At 33.8% G+C, this 22,754-nt stretch overlaps 2 protein-coding genes across 2 annotated transcripts in view; both read left to right on the forward strand.

Moving 5' to 3' along the window:
- Window positions 1–3,556, forward strand: part of LOC143919358 (uncharacterized) — an 80,974-nt gene extending 77,418 nt beyond the window's left edge. The window contains exon 12 of the mRNA XM_077441633.1: window positions 924–3,556. Coding sequence (XP_077297759.1) covers window positions 924–1,322 — 399 coding nt within the window. The 3' untranslated portion in view covers window positions 1,323–3,556. The remainder of the gene's footprint in view (window positions 1–923) is intronic.
- A 1,032-nt stretch (window positions 3,557–4,588) lies between these two features.
- LOC143918830 (uncharacterized) lies at window positions 4,589–22,613 on the forward strand. The gene is made up of 6 exons (XM_077440902.1): window positions 4,589–5,454; window positions 5,542–5,786; window positions 5,863–5,925; window positions 18,028–18,122; window positions 22,082–22,234; window positions 22,306–22,613. The coding sequence occupies exons 1-6, from the start codon at window positions 4,662–4,664 to the stop codon at window positions 22,448–22,450; spliced, it is 1,494 nt and encodes a 497-aa protein (XP_077297028.1). The 5' UTR covers window positions 4,589–4,661; the 3' UTR covers window positions 22,451–22,613.
- Window positions 22,614–22,754: the final 141 nt, after the last annotated feature.

A 22,754-nucleotide genomic window follows, 5' to 3' on the forward strand; every position in this document is an offset into this window, starting at 1 on the left:
ACTACCATTATACATAGTTGAAGTGTATTTTCATTTGTAATATATTTTGAATAGTTGGAATATACTCCGGCTAATCCAGTTGATTCATATAGCGAATTACATTCCAACTGGTCAAAACATATAACAGCTGAAAATACAGTTCAACTATAGGTTGGTATAAAGTTAGATGGAGAGGTTAGGTTTTCGTAAAATGTCACTCGACTATTAAATTGAGTTGGAAAGTCACATTTTTGTTTAGAACACATTCTTAGAGGTATCTTAATACGATACTCATTACCATAATTCGTAATACCTAGCAAATATTAACGCATTTTTGAATTCTAAAGCATTCGTAACAACATTAGAACTGTCGAAACTCAACTGTTATATTACAACTGGTGCACAATGCTGAAAGTGTATTTGCGTTCGTAGAGTTGTAATTTACTAGTTGAATTGTATTCGAATATAAATGACCTAAAACGCCAGTTGGAATATATTACAACTGAAAATATGCACGTTTCTGTACAAATATGTGTTCAGTACAACATTTATATTTCGAAGTTCATTAAAGAAAGTAATTTTTATACCATTTTAATGTTTAAATTCGACATCCAATATTGACTTCATTTTACTAGATAAAATAAATTTTTATATTGTAAAAAATATAAGGTAGATTGTTAAAATATTTTTTTGTAGTTAACCACTCTGTTATTTATATTATACATATGTACATACATATTTGTGTGAATATTATTGTTATTTAGTGTTAAGTTTATATTTATATGCTTTAAGTTTTAATATGTAATAGTCAAAATGTTATCCACCTTATATGATATTCTATTCGTTTTAAATTGTTTTATTGTTTTATATATGTAAAAAATTGTCAAATAGTTTTATGTATATGTATGACCCGTTTTAATGACTTTTTTTTTATGATATTTCAGATGAACTCTGAACTGAATATGGACATTAATTTCCCCAAGGAGGAGAAGGGAGTTTTCGATGGGTTTTCTAAAGCACAACTGGCCAAGCCGCCTGATAGATATTGTCAACGATTCCCGACGAATGCCACAAGTCTCTCGTACAGTGATAAAAAGAACGTGTACGTGTCACCGTACACGAACGTCCTGCAGAATGGATCTGATCCATTACTGACCGTAATACTGTCGCAGAATTCTAGCCAAAATCGAAACCAGTACGACAGTTGTTTGAGGAAATCGCCGTCGTTACTCCTCGACAATGAAAACAGTCTGTTCGAAGAAATTTCACCGGCCAACTGGTCGATGGAGGAGGATTTGCTCGTCGATTCCGATCTGTTGGGCGAATTCAACACTTCCATTTGATTGCTGTTTGAGGACCTATTATAAGGTTGTCAAAATTTTTGCATCAAACATTTCTCTCGACAGTTGTTATTAGAGTGTGTGGCTGATTGTGGACTTTATCATACATAGACAGTGGTTTTATTGATACTTTGTACGGATTTTATAATTGTAAGTAATAATAACACGTCCACTGTGAATTGTATGTTTACAGTTAATTGTATCAACGCCTTAATAGAAAATAATTATTATTTTTAATTGTTTTGATGAAAAATGTAAACATTTGATCTCCAGATCTCAATATGAATTAGAAAGAAACCACCGATGTAGTAAAACGTTTTGGTTTTATTATGATTTCATTTACAATTTTAAATATATATAAATTATATCCGTATGAGGTTTCAACAGAATAATTGTTATATATAGATAATGTAAGATCAAAGTCCACAATTTGCTTTTCTGTTATATGAATTTTGTAATATAAAAAAAAATATATAGTTTATTCGGAAGGTATTGGAAAAAACAAGCATAATTCTCTATAATGTTTTAAATTTTATATTTTAACATTTTGGTTTAATTGTATCATTACGATCGTATGTATGTATGTGCTATTGGATTATTCATAAATTTTGATAAAATTATGTGCTATATTTAAAAAAATAAATAAGAAATGATTAAGTAGGATAAATTTAGATCTGATAAAGAAATTTGTATTATATTATATCAAAACTCAAAAGTTAAGAAATATTTTTAAGAATGATATAATGGATTTTTTAACGCAATATATGACATATTTTCAACTTTTATATTTAATGATAATTTCAATATATGTAAATCGATCCATTTTTTGAATAATTTGCCAACATCAACTGGGTTGTATTCTTGGGTTCTTTCTCTTTAAAGTTTCTTTTTGAATTTGTATTAAAATCATCTTTTCAGTTGACTAAAAATGAAAGTGAAAAATAGTAATGGTTGTAAAATTGGGATTTTCCAACGTGTATATGCATTTACGTTAATGTAATGGTGATATATGTGTATACATTTATAAATTGTATATTTATAACGGAACAAATAATTATTTATTTTTACAAAAATCATAAATACATACATATATATTATATTTTGTGTACCTTATTCTATGATCATTAATCATTAAGAATAATATTTTTAAAGCATTTAAAAAGGTGATATATGTAGACCTTTTGTTAAATGTAATATAATATTTGTAGATATTAGACTGCTGTTTAGATTTTGGATTTCCTTTTTTGAATCAAAATTTACGAAGTAATTTCGTTTTGTCTACTTACATATATATATGTATTAGAAAAAAAATTATACTAATTTTAATAAATTTGGAGTGTAGATTAGTGTGATAAAATGTAAATTTTTTTAATGTATTTTTATCAAAGATTTCCCACTTATGAATTAGTCCGTTTAGTTGTCATTATAAGCTACTTTAATTTCCAAAAAGTAATAATGTATTTCTGTTACCATATTAAACTACCTTGCTGTATATTTTAATGCTTTGAGAAGGTTTACAAAATGTTTCTTTATTTATTTTTATACCTCACTTTTTAAATTACACTAGATAATAGTTGTGATAGATTTTTATACTCTTAAAACTGTAAAACGAGTGAAAAAATCTCTATAGTTTTTACCAGTGTATTAACTATGTTAAAAAAAAAACCAAAATCAAAATTTGTTCTATTGAAAGCATATTTTATCTCAAATTTTGGCCATGTTTTAATATAGCCATATGAAATTGTAAAAAAAAAACAACAATACTTAAAAATAGTCGTTATATCATTTTTAAGTTATTTGTTTATATAATTATTATTATCGTAGAGTATGATTAATATATTTTGTGATCTCCTCAAAGTGATTCAGCTCCGAACGTGCAAGTAAATTCACTGCCATAGAGTACCAAAATGACAACTAATTGTAATTTTCGTAGCGTTTATATTTGAACTTGTTTTATTCGTGTAATATGTTATATAATTCATAGAGCAATAGTTGAGATATTTTCTTATAAAACAAACGTACGATATATTGCATGAATCAAATTTATAATTAATAACAACGTTTCAACGATATATCATTTTGATATATTTTTTTAGATAAATACATTATCACAAAATGCATACATTCGATTGCTGTTTTCGAACAAAGCATTTTTTTACATTTCAAATAATGTTTAGTGAAGTAAACATATATGTAATAATTGTATATGTATCAGATATTTTAAAATAAATTGGGTGAAAGAAAATATCATATTTTACATTTATATTCCCACCAAATATATTTTTTTAAATACAAATTAACTATATAAAAATCAATGTCAAGTGGAAATTAAGAAATGGTAAGTACTTTTAAGAACAAGCATTGAAATATTGCAATTTTTAAAATAAAAGTATTTGTGAGAGGGTAATTGGCAAAAAATATTTGGTCTATATTAGTCAGCTACTTTGATTTTAAAGCATAGGCAGATATGTAATTGTATGACTATTGATTAGTAGTGAATAAAACACCACTAGGAGAATACAAGACTCCTAATATAACTTTGCAACATTTTTATATTGTAGTGGTTAACCATTATAAACAAGGGAAATTAGTGAGGTTTCCCCCCCCCCCCCAAATAACACTGGAAAACGCTATAGTTTTTGGCTAGTACATGTATTGGCCATTTGGATTTTAAAGTTAAATAGTAAGAATCTGAGAAATAATATATTGCCATGAAATGGTGATGAACATGACAATTATCGACAGCATTTAATGTTCTTAATAATTTCACAATTTTATTTTTATATTTAAAATATAAATGTCCAACTCCGACGAAAGTCTTTCATACTGTATTCTTTATGGGAGGTGGTAGCCTCATGCTGAGGGTTTTATGGGCTGCTTTCATTGACCTTTGAAACGGCTTTAATAATCTAAATGAGTAATAATTATAAACTGGTTAACATTTATTGTATTTCTCTAGCATATAAAATCAGACGGATCCATTTTGTTTTTAAAATTATATTTGATAGTGGAAGTCATTAAATGTGCAATATCATTCAGTAATCATATTATCGAACAAAAAAGATATACAGATAGTTTGGTAATTGATAGAAGCTCACATTTAATTTTTTATTCGGTTTAAAACTTATTTAAACAAACATACAAAATAATTAGTACACAGTAAAAATGATATGCGAGTTTTGAAAGCAATAAATTAATTTTAAACAACGCAATAATACGATAAGACATGGCCGCTAATTGCGCTGTTAGATGCGATAACTGTACGGAACAGGTACGCCAACTTGAACTGTCTAGCTGTCATTAATTTGATTAGTGTTGGTTGTAAGGTGGCTGAAGGTTGACATGGCGAGCCGGCTGAGCGAACGCGGCGCCCCCGGGGGCTCCGCCACCGGCACATCCCTCGGCAAACGAAAGAAGGTGAGGCTACGTCACTCAGACTTCCTGCACTCCTGGCTGGAGAAGGCGGCTCACCAAGCTCTGACACCTCAAACGTCAAACATAGACACGTGCCCACCCCCTCCACCACCACCCTCGTACCTACCCCTACAACTCCCTTTATATCCCCAAAGACTATTCACCACGGCTTCAGACCCGTCAGTATGCCGATATTCAAACCCTTACGCATATCCTGCGGAACCTTTATCATTACCAATATGCGCCCCTCCATACTATCCCATACAACATCCCCTCCCAGCAGATTTCCAAATTCCACCTAAGAATACCAGGCGCTTAAATTGTCACAAAAAGAGCCGAGCCTCACGTAAACACGTCGAAAACGATCTGCTCAAATTGCCCAATGGATCCGGTGAAGCTAGAAGCAATACTCCTTCACTGGCTAGCGGTATCAATAATGATTTTGCTAGCCTGCCACCCGTAGTTAAAGAGGATAATGTAGTGTTGAACGGAAACGACGAGTCGAAGTCGGAAAAGAGGCGGTTTAGTGATCCCGGCTTCGCTCAAAATGAAACGTTTGAAGGCAATCAAGACGAATCGGGAGATGAATCGGAGTCGGAAACGAGCTCGATGTTGTACGAGTATAATGCTAATAGTAGACTGATCATGTGCCTTGTAGATCATATTAATACGTTGAAAGATAACAATAAGAGGTTGCACAAAGAACTTCATGATTCAAAAGGTAATTTGATTATATTTACATATATAATATATGTATGTGAATATGCTTTGAAGAGTGTAATATTTTTTTTATTATTATTCATTTCAGGTGAATTAGAATCTTTAAAACAACAACTGTCCATATGGAGAGGTGATTCGTCGTCGACTTCCGGTCAAAACGGTCACAATGTTGCTAACTCTCAGCCGGGAGGTTTGACGGGATCGACTGCGATGTACGCTCCGGGAATGCTGGCCGATCTTGTGCGTGAAATTAGGGACGCTTCTAAAGTGCGCGAAGAAGCCATATTTAGCAAAGTACGCTCACTCATCGACGATAAAAATTATAATAATAAAGTAAGTCATTAATTTGTGAATCGAATATGCAATATTGTTATAATTTGTGTTTTGATGTTTTCGATTTGTTTTGTAGAATAATTGTGCTGTGTCTCAAGAAAAGTGCTACCAAGATTGGCGTAGCTACGAACAAATGAAGGTAATCTTATGAATGTTAAATAATTAATATTTTTTTCAATTTTAGGTTTGCCGTTTGGCAACTACTATATGTATTTCATTTGATCATAATATTTCGACTCATTGTTTACAAACGTTTTCACAATAGCGTGTAGATGCGATAATTGGGTCCAAAATTTCAACAAATATTTGCCAATTCGCTTTTGAATTTGTTGTGCAAGTATACATATTTATCATTATTACAGACTAAACTATTATTATTGGCAAATTTGTACAAAAATGATGATAAAATTGTGATGTCGAAAAATATCCATATGGATTGGTTTTATTAAGAAAACAAAATTCATAAATTTGTTATTAAATTGTTGAAGGAACTCTTATTTTGTTTTCGATTATCTTGATTTTTTTTGTAATATTTTTTCAATTTGAATCATAAAATATAGAGGTTATAGTTCAAATATTTCTCACTGATACGTTAGCAATTCTAATTTTATGTTACAATGCTTTTAATAAAACGCACACATTTTAGAACTAACCTTGCGATATTATGATATAAATTATCAATTATTTATAAGTTTATATTAAAATTTGCTTTCTGCCATGAGGAAAATGATAATCAAGAAACATTTATCGTGTTTGCCTTGATCCAACATACATATGTATGTATATTATTTTATTCTCAATGTATGACTAATTTAGGTAAAATTTGCAATTTTTAAGCCATTCATAATGCTTCAAACATAACCCTACTAATAAGAGTTTGTTTTGACTGCCAGAAATTTATGATATTTTTTGCACAATTCTAACTTAGTTACTGCCATCCAAATTGCCTGGCATTGTTCCGGTCAATGAATGTTGAAAAAAAATCCTTCTAAAAACTACTTTCGGTCTAAGATAGAATACCAAATATAGTAATTCATAAAGTTGAAATAATATTTATGTGGATCAGATAAGGCAACTATGGTTTGCTTTTAAAACTTTTACTAAAATACATATTTCTTATTAAGAATAACCTTCACACTTGCAGTAAGGTAAGATTCTTTCTTTAAATATGTATAGAAAACTTTTTGCTTACACAATGGAACGTTTATACATATTTATAAATGTTCGTTTATAGTTTTTGTACCCAAATACTTCATTTTTTTAATTTCCCAAAATGTGTGAACTGATTTTGAACTACTTCTACTCGGCTTTAATATTTTACCGACATACAAAGGTTAGCTCTTATTAAAGAAAGCAAATGTCTCCAAAATGACCCTAGTGGAATTTAATCATTAGTTGATCAAAATTTCATCAGAATCGACTGTCAGATCGACATGATGACAGCCGGCTAATAGTGAAAACATTCATGCCACCCATTCGTAACTTCAAATTTTACGTGGTTGGACAGTTTTAACACTTACATAGTTACTCATAGAACATTTTTGATAAAGGTTTAACATTAATATTTTCATATGCATTTTTTGGAAATCTGGAATATTCTATGTGTAATTCAATCAAAAGGTACTTATACATACTTATATATGCACATTTTTCTATCGAACTACGGTTCAAGTTGAAGGAAAAGTGTCTTGAAATAAGCATTAGCAATCATTGTATACCAAGCAGTACCCAATACATTCAGCCCAACTTCTGTCTGTACATACATATAATAAAACAAAAAAAAAATAATATCATCTCGGCAGTGAACAGGTTAGCTACCGTGGGTCTTTTGTCAACCTAGGTCTTGAGTGGGGTCCACAGACCACCCGTGAGACCTGCTCCATCCTCAACAGCCACGATCGATCTCGAGTGGATCCATCTTTAAATACGCGACTCGTCACGTCACGCTGTTTCCATTCTCATCTTGGGTGACCTTTGTGGAATGTTTTCATCGTGTGAACTCGCAACAATGCGATGTGAAATGCAATTGTTCGCTTATGTGAACTCTCCCATGAGCGAAAACAGCACAACTTTAAAACACGACCCTTAAAACGCACACGCCGATACAGTGTCGGTCATTGAAATTGAAGCGAAGATGATGTTTATTTTACTTTACCACGAATCGGTAAGCTTATTTGGTGCTCTAGTACTCTAGTCGTGTTTAGAAAAATGGAAAACTTTAAAATCAAACATTCACAAGATCCTATAGCTTAAATTTTGTCACTGGGGTGAGATAACGTTTTAAATTGATTATAAATCTATTATAAGTTATTATTAAAAAAAGTGCTTTAAAATTTTATTTATACTAGCTAGTACATACCCGCAACTTCACGTTAACAGCAAAACGAAAAATATTCTTTAGTACATTCTATATAGACACACTGAAGAAATAAAGAAATGTGTGAAATTAGGATGGAGTTCATTTGGACGAATGAATGTTGTTTTTAAATCAAAAATGCCACTCTGCCTGAATAAAAAGATCTTTGATCAATGCGTTTTGCCAGTAATGACGTATGTATGTGAAACTTGGACATTGAACGCTAAGATGCTACACAAAGTCCGATGCACTCAAAAAAGTATGGAACGCTGTATGCTCAGCATAACGAGGAAAGACAGGAAGCGGAACACGTGAGTGAGTAGTATGCCAAGGGTAGTGGACATAGTTCATAGAGTAAATAGATTGAAACGTTAATGGGCGGGACACGTGGCTAGAAGAGTGAACGAAAGGTGGACAAAATAAGTTATAGAATGATACCCGAGAGAATGCAAAAGGGTAAAAGGAAGATGCGTAGACGAAATTCGGAAGTGTGTGGGGTGAGATGGATGAGAATTGCGCAAAACAGAGACGAGTGGAAGCGTGTTGGAGAGGCCTTCATTCAGCAGTGGGTGGTGAGCGATTGTAGATGATGATGATGATGATATAGATATATTCATATGTTCCGTAACATGTATGTGGCTCATACGACACGATCTATTCACAATATATAGCAGTACATGTCACCGGAACGTATCGAGCAGAATCCGGTTGTGGAAATATTTACGCATGGTGTGACGTTGCAGTGGCGAGTGCACCCGTACTAACGAAATAGCTGTCATGCGCATTTGAACATTTTACAGAAGTACATACAGATATATCACCGCAACGCATCAAGAAGAACCAGTTTTCCTTATATTATACGCGTGACGTGAAATCATAGTGGCGAGTGCACCCGTGCTAACGAAAGTGCTGTCATGCGCATATGAATATTTTTAGAAACGTCATATTGTGACAGTATTGACTTACGATACGACGCAAGCAATATTGCGCCCTATCCTCGCGCTCTGTAATGTATATGTAAGCTGATTGTGCCTTTCACTCGCCGACAAAAAGCGTGAACGTGCCGAATACGAGCGGTGCTGTATAGTATAAACAGAACTACACATACACATAGCTGTGTTATTGGAGAATACATTTATAAACGGACCTTAAAACAAACTATTAATGCTTTTGATTATAAAATATCTAATAACTATTTTTAATATTACAAGATTTTGTATAGAGTTTTTGATTTTCATATAAATAAAATTAATAATTTAATGTAAGCCGATTTTTTCCAAAACTAGCATGAACGTGCCGGAAACGGGCGGTGTTGTATGAATATAAGTAGTCTTTTCCGTGCAGTGCTGTGCCGAGCTGTTTACGTGCAGTGTTGGATAATATAAATAGACTAATTCGTCTCGCACAATTTTTTTATACGATACATATACCGACAGTATACATTTGATTCTTGGAGCTTAGACGATAACTTTTAAGGTGCTTCTCATGACGAGTCGCTAATATGATTAGGTAGTTTTAGCAGCGGTGTTAACGCTAATTGAGGTTCTAAAATTCAGGTTTCTGTCTCTCTATATGTATGTATGTATGTTGTGATATAATATTTCGGGGTGGTTCCAGGTAGTCCCGGAAAACCGCTACCCATTCACGTCGTTTTATCCGGGCAATAATTTTCTTTGTTTATATTGGGTCGGCCATGTTGTCGTCGTTGGTGGTCCTTATACGACTCTTCCCTCTCACACCTTTGTAAATATTTCCGTTTATTATAATACGATATGGATATAAAGTAGGAAGTCCAAGTTTTAGCATTGTCGTTTCAATGTTTGTTCCATTTTATAGACGCTATTTATCATCGACTTTTATTTGAGACCACCATATATTGGCGTTGAATTCGCCTAGTGAACTTTTGAAATGTACATAGTTTTGTTTGAATGAAGTATATACTAGATTTGACCAAATTTCCATTATATACATAAGTTAGTGTAGTGTATTTCTTAGGTTATGTTACATTTGATTCGATTCAAAGATTAGTGTGGTTTAAAGTTGATTCAAATACGTGACATTTATTCGATACATCAATCGTTTCCAAATCGTAAAATGTACTAACGGAATGGAAACGTTATATTTTTTTTTTTTTTTTTATTATTTTTTTTTTTTATTTTATTTCATACCAGGAAGGCATTACAGGTAAACCCCAATGCGCCTTCCTGGCCAAATTACAAACAATACAGCATTTTTTATTATATAAGTCGCTAAATTACGAGACACTGACTTAAACTCGACAATTAACGAGACATCTATGAATTGTACATACATTTTTATTGTAATATTTACATTAATCATACTCAAATAGTGGTGACATAGTGGGTAGGAAGGATTTTTAGCCAATTTTTAATCGGGAATCGTTTCAACAATGAAATCAGAGAAAATTGGCAAACTCTGATAGGAAACGATCAACCAGGAGTCACAAATCCTGGTCTGACCAGCAGCATTACAGATATACTCAGAAAAATTCTTTTCAATCGAGGTCAGCTCAAGGGATCGAACTCGGCGCCTCTCAGTGTTAAGCAGAAGCTTAACGACCGAGCCACGCTGCTGGTTATATGTAGCTTAGAGCGTTTTTTGCGCAGTCTATTTTGCATTTTCTAGCTGTAGTCTATTTTTGGCATCTTTGCTATACGCATCAATGCCTATTCTTAATAGGCGTAAATTATATTATAATAAACGATTTTATCTATGGCTTTTTTTTTAACAGATTGACGGTAAATTTAATGCAAATTTCAATAGAAGTTTCGTAGGTTAATTTTTTATGGTTTTTCGAATTGTAGTTTAATATACTATGTACAAATTTTTCCAATAATATTTGCTTATAGTATCTATTACTATTTTAATTAATGAATCTATTTTTAATATAATGATTGGACAGACGAAGGTGATCAGTAAACTCATTGTTCACATGTTGTAAATGCATTGTTAAAGGTTTGCCAAACCTTTTTTACAAAGCATTTACAATAATGGAACAATAGACGGCGCGCTTCCGGTCCTACCTCTAGTGATCAGGGTAATATGGCTATTGGTAATTTCGTAGAAAACCATTTTTTTTATTGATCTCTTGCTTTTAACACTGTTGGAACGTGTATTGTTATTTGGGATTGCCCTAATGAGTATCCGTCTTATAATTAAAGCCCGGACCCAGAGCGCGCCGTTCATTGTTCAAATGTTGTAAATGCATTGTTAAAGGTTTGCCGAACCTTTTTTACAAAGCATTTACAACAATTGAACAATGAGCGGCGCGCTTTGGGTTCGTACTCTACTTATAATAATGGCTTTTAAACCAGGGCTGTGAAGGTTACGGACATTCCATCGAGGTATACCTCGCTGCAGACTTCTTGCAAATATTATTTAAGTATAATATAACATACGCCATTAAATTTTTTCAAATAAAATATTCTAGTTTTTTTATTTTTTGTTGATAAAAAAAAGCTTGCACGTTTTCAATTGATTTTAATAAAAAATAGAAAAATTTTTAAGATCAGATTTTTTGGTTTTAATAACAACAATAATAATGAGAAGAGGTAAAGATTAAATAGATATCAAATCCAAAGTAATTATTTATTTTAAAATATTTGGGAGAGGCGAGATGGGATAGCCAATGGATCTGAGGGGTTTTTCAATAATAATAACTCGAAACAATAAAAAAATATATGATAAAAACAATAATCGAAATATAATAGGAACAAAAACTAGAGGAAATGACAAAAGTTTATTTTTAAAAAGGTTTAAAAGGTTATTAAAAGTCACCAATTCATTTAGTAGACTATTCCAAGACTATTCCACTCTATTTGAAAATAAGGAATCTCCGATTTTCTTCTAAGAAATATCTTTTTGTAGTCTTAGAGTATGACGTTTCGAATGTGTTAAACATTAAGAGGTTAATCATAACAATTGTACATAGTGGTTATTTATAATTTTGTAAAATTTGATTAGATCGCCTCTAATTCTTCTCGTCTCCAATGTGGAGAGACTAATTTTTTTCAATGGCAAGTCGTATGAAAATGAAAATTTTCAATACATACAATGCACAATATCGTTTTTAAAACAAAGTTACAAATAGTAGATATATACAAATTTCAATTTATATACATACATAGGTTTAATATGAGTTTTATTAAATTTTGGCCAATATCTTAGCCTCGAGATACGTGGAAAATAATAACATTTAGTTAAAAATACATATCGGCACTGTAATGAATATTTCAATAAACTAATTAAGACGATTTTCAAGAACAGCCATTTTACATTATTTTCCACGCAACTATTATGTCAGATTTATAACAAAACGCATTGTTTTCCTTTAACGTACCGCGCTAATTAAATTATCATTTTTTTTTTTGAAGACAACATCGGTGAATTTTTAGAAATCAAAGAATTTTTAGTATCGCTCGTATGCACAATAGGTATAGCTCGTGCCACAAGCGGTGGCTCGGAAAAAATCCGCGCCTAATTAAATTTTACGACCGACGCAACGCTTTCTATAGACAGAGTGAAATCACCATACAATATTCGTCACGTATTATCTTAATAATTTTATTACACTTCATTATCGCGCGCATAGTATGGTGCCTTACGGTTTTTTTCATATATAAAAATCTCGCAAGTCTCACAAATTAATTTTACATGTTTTTACGGACATGCCACCCAAGTGGAAATTTGTACGGTCGTGCTAAGTGAGCTTGCGATTATATTATGTATAGATTTTTTTTATGTATGTATGTATTCGAGACGCAATTCGAGGTAATGGATTGTTAGTTTTGATTGTGAATGAGTGGTGACTTTGATATTATATATTTGTATGTAGATAGATATAGATGTGGAAGAAACGAGCTGGCGGGTGAATGGATGGATGACCAACCACTTGTTCTAATAAAAGCTGTAATCCATTATTGGCTCCACGAAACTCCATTGTGGGGGGGTGGGTGGGTAGACGTCTCATGTCCAGGGTTGACACGTGGAGTTAATTTTTTTGTAAATTTATATTTGTATGCATTATTAAATTTTGCTATACGAATCTGAATACAGAGATTGAATAAGTCCGTGAAAATAATATAAATTAAAACGGAAGGAATGTATGCATATTTTATTTTGTTTTATTTTATTGTTACAAACCAATGTACACTCGCCATTACAGATTTGCTCCAATGCGACGGGTGTACGTTAACGAAATACAGTATACATAAACAATCAGAAATCAGAAATACAGTAATACATACATATACAATCAGAATAAATAGCATATAACAATTAATCAGAAATAATAATCATAGAGACATCTATGGATTATTTTTAGATTTTTTTTGTATACAATTTTTATACATATAATAAATACGAAATTATAGAGATATCTATAGATTTTCAGATTACTGTGTATAATTATTACAAATTATACACAGGCAGATTTTGTGACAATAGGATTAGATCTAATACCAATTTTCAGGAACCGTTTCAGCAATGATCAGATAAAATTGGCAAACTCTGATAGAGAAACGATCGATTTGGAGTCACAAAACCCCCAAATCTAACCAGCAGTGGCGAGGACACGAACCTTTGACCTCAGTGGTGCTAAATATATACGCTACCACTTAGCCAAACTGCTGGCTGTATAGGTAAATTTTCAATATATGGGCTGTTATATTTGAAAGGGGCGGTAGTACAATTTTCAGTTCCAAAAACACTTTCTGTTTGACTTAATTCACAAATTGTTATTATTTCTTTTAATTTGATATGTCCAGAATCTCGGAAAAGCATAATATACGTATTACAGGCCACCAGTATTTTTTTTAAATATTGTTAAACGCAAACGAATTGTTTCTCGAGATGAAGAAAAGTGGACTTGTATTTGAAATATAAGCCACTTTAAAAAATAACGGCTCATATGATGGATAACTTTTATGAAAATTCAGTAATAATATAAAAACGGAAGGATGTATATATGTGGGTGTGTGGGTGGGTTTGTTACAAATGGTTGCAAACCACTAATTTCGATTGAATTTTGACTGTTTGAATTTCAGCACGTACGAAAGACGAGATATTCATGGGGTTGCGCAGATGACATTTCGATGTATGTACATTGATGATTGGCAATTTTTAAAATTAAGTTGGATCTTTCTGGCAAATTTGAAATGGCAAAATCCGAGACAAAAGTATGAAATGAGCATGCACCGACATTAGCATGCGGCTACGTGGTTTGCAACCATTTGTAGAGGAGTGATGTTATATATAATAATTTTTTGAAATCATATTCAAATAGTGGTGACATAGTGGGTAAGATATTTTCTGCCAATTTTATGGAGGAACCGCTTCAACAATGATATCAAATAAATTGGCAACCGCTAATAGGAAGCGATCGACTTGGAGTCACAAATACCCAAGTCTGACCAGCAGCATTTAAGATTATACTCAGAATAAATTCTTTTTAATCACGACCAGCTCACAGGCTCGGACCCGGCGAACTCTCGGTGCTTAACCTTTGTAGGACGGAGCGTCGAAATCGAACGAGGTCCCGAACCGGGGTCGAGTAAGACCTCAGTATTTTTTAATCAAAATACAGCTTTTCTCAATAGAAATGGGTTCAATATATATCTTATTAATCATTTTATACATCAACATAAAACAGTTTTAGTCCTATAGCATGTTTTTGACTATTTTTGTATTAAAAAATAACGACAAGCATCGACATGCAAACGCCCATAGGTAAGGCCAACAGGTGACTGCATGACTCAATAGCCACACGCCAAAAGCGACGAAAACAATAGCTTACGAAAATATAGCTGTCTCTTTCTCTCGCATTGATACATCGATCAACAAGAATATGCAAGCGAACAGTCAAAAATATGACTTATCGCTACCGCCTTTAAATCATACTTTGGAACGTAGAAATGTATAAATGTATTTTTTACGATGTATTCCTTTTCTAAATCATACAAAATCTATTAAAATAAATTTCTTGTAGTTCATTCTAGGAATACAAGAAATATAGAGTGTATAGATTTGAAAAACAAAAACAAAAATTGGGGCACTTGCATTCTCCACTTCGGTGAGGTATGTCACCGAGCTACGCTGCTGGCTCTCTCCTCGTTGTGCAATTTACACACTTTGAGTACATTATTGGACTTAGTGTGTAACATTTGGGCGTTCAATGTTTAATGATTCACATTCAATGTCATAATTTTTTTCTTCGGGCGTTTTCATTTAAACATTATGAAATGAAAATGGGATGGTCGCGTTCGTAGTTTGAGTTCTTAGTTCACGTTCTACACTTTAGCACATCTGTCGAATAAATACTAAGTACTTTGAATTGCACTTCACATCCCTGCCTTGGTCGCATTTTCATTTTGAAACCGGACACCGCGATGCACCAGCGATCTCGTCGGCATTATGGCCGACGGTAATTCGATATTCCTGCGCAAGGGTCCTGGCTAATATCTGCGGCCGCCCTGGAGCGTCTTGACCACCCCCCCCCCCTCCCACCCCACCCTCTCCCTCCGGTTCCAGAGCCGTGCGGGCAAATATTGACCAATGTAAGTGGATGGATTCATCAAGGGAGGACGGGGGGCGGCTCGTCTGGTGCATTGACGGAACCACCTTTTCGTCTCGCCCACCCTCAGCTTCCCCATCGAAGGTCGTGGTTTCCCGTCTCCGACTGTGCTATAATGCTGTTTTACTATTACTATGGTTTTTTTCGGTTGAAAATATTTTTAAATGTGCCACTCCTAGGCGGTGTCTAGTTACAGCTAGGCGAGGCCGTCACAGTGCGTCACTCTTCTTGTCATTTTTTGTTGTGTTATAGTTCTGGAACGGTATTGATTTTACCGAATATACATACAATATGGTTGTATAATATATAATACGTTCAAAATCGTACGATGTGATTTGAATAGGCTTTCAATTCATGAAAAGTAGTGGAATAATCGCATCGTATATTGGGATTTCGTCTAAACATATTCTCAGTAACTATTTTATTTTTATTTTTATTAATTATATTTCAAGTGAAAATATATGTTCACTTACGTTTCCGTGAAATCATAACTAGTTACATTTTCTGGGTTGGTTTTATTCATTTAAGATTAGATTTGTTAGGGTTGGTATTATTTAAGGATTAGGATAGGTTAGGTTAAGTAAGGGTTGGCCCTATTCATTTAATATTGGGTTGTTAAGGTTAAATTTATAGAGTTAAACATTGCAAATTCATTGTTTGATACATTTTCAGTGCTTCAATTGGTGAAAATATATTTTCAATTGAAATATGCTTTTACTGTAACACATGCATCATATGACGGGCTGAAAAACAGACTGGTACAAGTGACCTGTTTAAAAAAATCTGGTTTAAGTGCTAAAATAATAGCATATATGAAATGCTATTATTTTAGCATTTCATATACCGGCTTTTTTTAAAAATGTCACTTGTACCAGTCTGGTTTTCAGCCCGTCATGATGGCGACAAATATGGTTAGATTATTATTGTTCATAAGTACTAACAATTTTTCGAAAAGCAGTACATATAATATAATACAATAGAAACGTCTATATATATATACATATGTACAATCAACAAATTTTTTGATGCACATCAAATTTGTGAGAAATACATTATGTAGGTAGCATATTTTTATAAGATTCAACAAATTCGAGATGCTAATAATTAGGCACAGCCCGAAGGTGTATGGTGCTTTAATTTGTTTTAACCCTTTTAACGTTGACCAACGCCGATCGCCATTTTGCCAACAAGTCCATGAGCCTGAAATACGCCGATGGGCGTTGTTTTTTGAGTATGTAAAAATAAACAAGAATACTACCCGCTAAGCCTTTCCAGGTAGCATTGAAAAAATGCATTAAACATGGGTCGTGTAATCCGTGTCAATGTTTATAAAGACTGGTTTACATCGGAATTTCTGAATTTATAACCGTTGTAGAATTTCTCGATGGATATCCCTTACATACTGAGTATATCATATTATGGCTTGGCGCATTACATTTTAACAACAATGAAGAAGATGGAACTAGTTTTGGAAAAATACATCCATCAATAGACTTCTTTTGTTTATTTTGTATTGTTGCAAGATATATGAGAGAGTCTGAACACATCTTTACAAAACTTGAAATCCTCGGCGGTAGTGATCTAGGGTTTGTTTGGATTAGCTACAATTTTTATACCTGCTTTCTATTGGATTTCTAAATAATTCTAGTTGGAAATGTTGGCGAAATTTTCGGCGTGGTGGGCTTTCAACAGAAAAGACGTCAGCCCTCAAAGGGTTAAACAATAAATTTTATAAAAAGTACATGTTATTGTATATGGTATCGAATTGCTAGAAATTGAAGGGGAGGATATCGATTTATTGGATCCGTCTCAATAGTTAATCTAGAAAAATTGAAGTGTAACAGGAGATGGTCGATCTGTGTTTTATTAACCACAAGATCCCGGCAAAAGCGTATTTGGCCGGGACTTGAATCCACGACTTCTCTACTGGTATGCCAAAGCACTGCCAGTGCACTACGCTGTAGCTAAGTGGCCAATAACTGTCACAAACGAATCGATCAACTGCACATGCAGGCGAATTTATTAAGTTTTCTGAATTCGAACTGCCAATATTATTTCAACGCAAACTACCTATAAAGGTAAAGGTTAAAAGGACCACTTTCATCCAGAAATACTATCATTGTGTACACGGGGACTTTGCATAGTGACCGGTGATACGTCACCGTCCCTCACAACGATGCACTCTGTTTGCTAACCATCACCACTAAGCTTGGCGCACATCACATACCTACTACGAAGCTCAATCAGAACCCAATACTTACTTACTAACCCCTGATAATATATTTTTTTTGCAGAATCAACACCAAACAACCCTAGCGGACAAAGCTCGCACCAACGACCGTCTGTTCAAGCTCGAGGAGGAACTGTACAACCTTCGCATCAATTCGAGGTATTTATTTGCACAACGCACCCTCCCTTTTTCCCCTCCACCCTTATGCCGAATTATTCGTCCCCACGCATTGCGTTATCGCTCGTTTTCAGCTTTTCGTAATTAATCGTACCCTGGATGGGTCGGTGCGCCATTTTGGTCATTTTCGCGCCATTTTTTGTGTGGTCTTTTTTTTGGAGGATGGTAGTACGTCTTACCTATCGTCGACGTTTCAATTTGCATGGCAAATCGCACGTCCGTGTCCTTTTTTTTTTGGAATATCCCTCTCGACGTCCCTTCGAAGCGGTGGACAAAGGTTGATTGATAGCTTTCGCTGGGTCAATCTCATCTGACCGCAACGATGAAATATACACAGTATTTGGTTGAATAAAAGTTTTATTTTTTATATGGTGGGTGTAGCTGTTTATGTAGTGCTTTATATGATTTCAACGGGTAGCTTCGGAAAGGAATTGATACACGAATTAAAATAATGTTATATGTAATATATAATTAGTAAGGTTAGTAAGGTTATTTATAGGGGCATGCGTATTCATGCGCTGCTTGCCCACATCCAAAAGATGAATTAATGTGTGTGCGTGTCTTCGTGTATGTGTGTATCCTTTTACGCATCTGACGCTGACGTCACCCGTTTCAATGTTAAATATCAGGAGCATATTTCAGACGCTCAGGTCCCCACTTTTCCGTGTCTCCTCGACACGATCGGTCGTCACGCCAAATCCCTATGCATAACATACGCTCCTGGAATTCTAAAATTTGTTTTTTTGAAATCTCCAATTTTTGCGAAAAATAAATACATTTTTACAGAGTATGTAGGTGGATAGCATATTTATATATTTATAATCAACCGTTTCAACAATGAAATCAGGTAAATTGGCAAACTCTGATAGGAAATGATCCATCTGGAGTCACATATATCCAAACGTCTGGCCATCAACACCGAGCCAGTGATTGAATCCACGACTCCTCAGTTGAAAGCAATATTTTATTATTATTATATTTTATTACAAATCGCTCCGAAGCGTCGAGTGTATTAATACAGATACAATACAATAATACATTTATACAAGCATTTTTATACAATGCGAATTTATACGAACATCATCCACAGTGACATCTAAGGAGAAATTTTTGCAGAATTTTATTATAGAAATTAGCGAACCTGAAGACACTGAATAACTTGAGATTTGCAAGAGAGATTGGAAAGGAAATGCCAATTTACAGGAACCGTTCCAATGAAAATCAGAAAAAATGGCAAACTCTGTCGTATGATTTCGAGCGGGTGATCGATCACGGGCTCGAGTCCCGCTAGAGTCCCGCTAGAGTCCCGCTGCTGGCCAGACTTTTGTTTGTGACTCCATATTGATCGTTTCTAATCTGAATTTGGCAATTTTTCTGATTTTCATTGAAACCGTTCATGTAAAAAATTGGCATTTCCTTCCTATCTCTCTGGCTAATCTCAAGTTATTCAGCGTCTTGAGCTTCGCCAATTTCTATAATAAAATTCTGCAAAAATTTCTCCATAGATGTCACTGTAGATGTTTGTATGAATTCGCATTGTATAAAATGCTTATGTATGTACATTGATTACATTGATTGACTGTATTGTATTTGTATAAGTGCATTCGTCGTTTTGGAGCGTTCTGTAAAGGCGAGTGTTCATGTTCTATGAAATAAAATAATATTTCCTATTCATAATTATAATTGCTGATCGAATTTTGTGAACCTTTATCCTACACGTATTCATATGTTTGTACAATTTAATTCGTGAAGGAAAACGCAGTAGGGGTGGCAATGAGACCCGTTTATTCATTCAAAACATGTTTATTACACAATGCGCCAAAAAGTACTATCAACTACAAGCGTGCCAACTTTATCCCTCATACATGCGAAAACTAAATCCTACGTGTATGTAAGCACATATATGTATGTACATTAGCAATGCGTTATCTTATTCCAATCTAAGAATCGCAACTCACACCGACTATATTTTTCCGCGAACGTCGTAATATTTCACAGAATTTTCAGCAAGGTTTCATCCATAAAATATCCACCGCGTAACTAGGGCGTGTGTGGAGATTTAACGCGGGCCATTTTTAAGGGGTGACCCAATGCTCCCCCGCCAGGGCCGGCGCCAGGTTATCTGCTCGGGACACTCTTGTTTGTCCGACGATCGGGTTTCTCTTTTCCCCTTATTTTTTCCCTCTCGTCATCCACGTAACACTATTTTCTACGCGAAAATGAAATTAATGGCTCGCCGAGGATCGATTTCGTGTCGTTTCCATTTTCAATATTGAATAAAAATTTCGCGACTTTCGCCGAATAATATGTATTTGCTCGACCTACTTGTTATGCGCACTTGTAGATTGATGATGATGCGCGCGATGTTTATTCGTTGCATAAATGCACCGTAATGCAGTTTAAAAGCTCCGGAAATTGTTTGCACTTTGTTGTTATAGTCAACGGTATATGTGTATCTGTATCGCATTTAATCGATGGAATATTACCGTAAAGTAATCTTACTTTGTGAATATTATATTACTATAATTACATGTGTGTGTATTGAAGTTTTCTTTCAACTGTACATATTGCAAATGTTCGTTGCTAGTAAATACAAAATTTTTGTTTTAAATGTAGTCAGCTCTGAATTTAAATCCTACCACGCCACTATTGTGTTTCCTTCTCCGTATCATGTCTTCAAAGCAGGTATTTCCAAGCATTTGATTTTAAATATTTATTTATTTATTTTATTTTACGGTCAAGAAAAAATTGACCATTTTACATGTTGGAAATAGAGAAAGAAAAAGAAAAAAAAAATTAAAATGAAATATAAAAGAAAAATACACATACATTCATATACTACAAAATAAATTACATTATATTAAAAAAAATTTTAAATAAAATAGATTTCATGTTATATTTACTAACAATGAATAAATCGACCATGGACAATTCGTTTCCAACTCTGTGCAGTCTCAACATAGCTGAGTTCAATGAGTAATTAGTGGTAAACCTGGGCATATCAAAAAGATGGTTACATCTAATTGATCTACCCGGCACAATTAGAGTCGATATATTAATATAGATATATTAATATAGATAAATATAGAGTCGTTCATATGTCTAGCCAAGCTACATGTTTTAAATACTTACCACTTTGATTGATCCCATTTCTGACACTAATAAAAAGTCCACTACTAAATTTTTTTTCATTAAGGATTTTACCTCTAGGCGACACCTATGCTATAAAACTTGTACATATGTAAATTTGTAGATTATAAATTTAAAATCATATTCAAAGTGGTAACATAGTGGGTAGGATGGTTTTTGCGAATTTTGATGATAAACCGTTTCAACAATGAAATAAGATAAATTGGCAAACTTTGATATAAAAAAACGATTGAGTTAGAGTCACAAATATCCAAGTCTGACCAGCAACACTACAGAAATACTCGGAATAAATTCTTTTCAATCCAGGTCAACCCACGGGATCGAACACGGTAACCTCTCGGTGGTTAGCATTAACGCATTCACGAAGCTATGCTGCTGGTGCTATACATCTGTAATTCCAAGTATAGAGAATTTTATGAATTGAATTGAGTATCAGTATATGCATCCTGCTATGATTAATCTGACCAAGTTGACACAGAAATATAGCTTACCATTACATTATTTAATACTTGGTGCAATTCTAAATTAGGGTTTTGTAAAATGTTTTCCGCTATGCTTGATTCCATTAGTAAATAGTTCAATATTATATTTAATATGTAATTATATATTTTTTCATGCATCAAACTCAGCTTAAATGCTTCCCGTTATGGTTAATCCCGCTGCTGACACCAGTAAAAGCTAATTTGATACAATTCAAAGTAAAATTTTCTTCATGAACTTTTTACGTTTTGATCAATCCCACTGCTGACACCAATAAAAAACTTACAACTCTAATTATAAATTTGTTTCAGTCGCGATAGTATTTCACCGTGCTCTTCCCCCGGATTCGCCGTAACCAATGTCGGAAATTTACCATCCACCACTGACCAGGATAGGATTAGGATCCAGATGGAGCTGAACAAAGAACGGACTGCTAGAGCGGCTGCAGACGCCAGAGCACACAAGTGAGCCAATCCCACATATTTTTTATACACAAATTGGTTCAACATCATAACGTCTGTTACGCTGATTGCAGGTTAGAACTTCTGGTGACCCAAATGCGGTCTAAACGAGGAGGGTCAGGAGGATACGCCCCGGCCACCCCCACTCACACGCCCAGCTACAACGGCCTGTCTCCAGATCCTCGACAAATGGTGCTTGGGCCCATCACAGACCTCTGATCCGAGCTTCTACCAATGACCTCATATATTTATTTTGATTTTATTTTACAGTGCAATAGTATGTTCATCCAACGACCAAAATCTCTACATAACGGGTTGTGATTCGTGTTATAAATCTATTATTATTTTTGGTCCATCGTGCCATTAAATTATCAAACATGACATTTTTTAATTTTATTTAAACTTTTGCTGTCTTATTTTAAATTTTGTGACTTGGTTCTAAGAGGACCAATATTTATGTACATACAATCTATGACTGATTCTGGTCAATAATATTTCGACTGGAACTTTTACTAGATTTTCA

Source organism: Arctopsyche grandis, chromosome 11 (assembly GCF_051622035.1).
Source record: "Arctopsyche grandis isolate Sample6627 chromosome 11, ASM5162203v2, whole genome shotgun sequence".
NCBI classification, from domain to species: domain Eukaryota; kingdom Metazoa; phylum Arthropoda; class Insecta; order Trichoptera; family Hydropsychidae; genus Arctopsyche; species Arctopsyche grandis.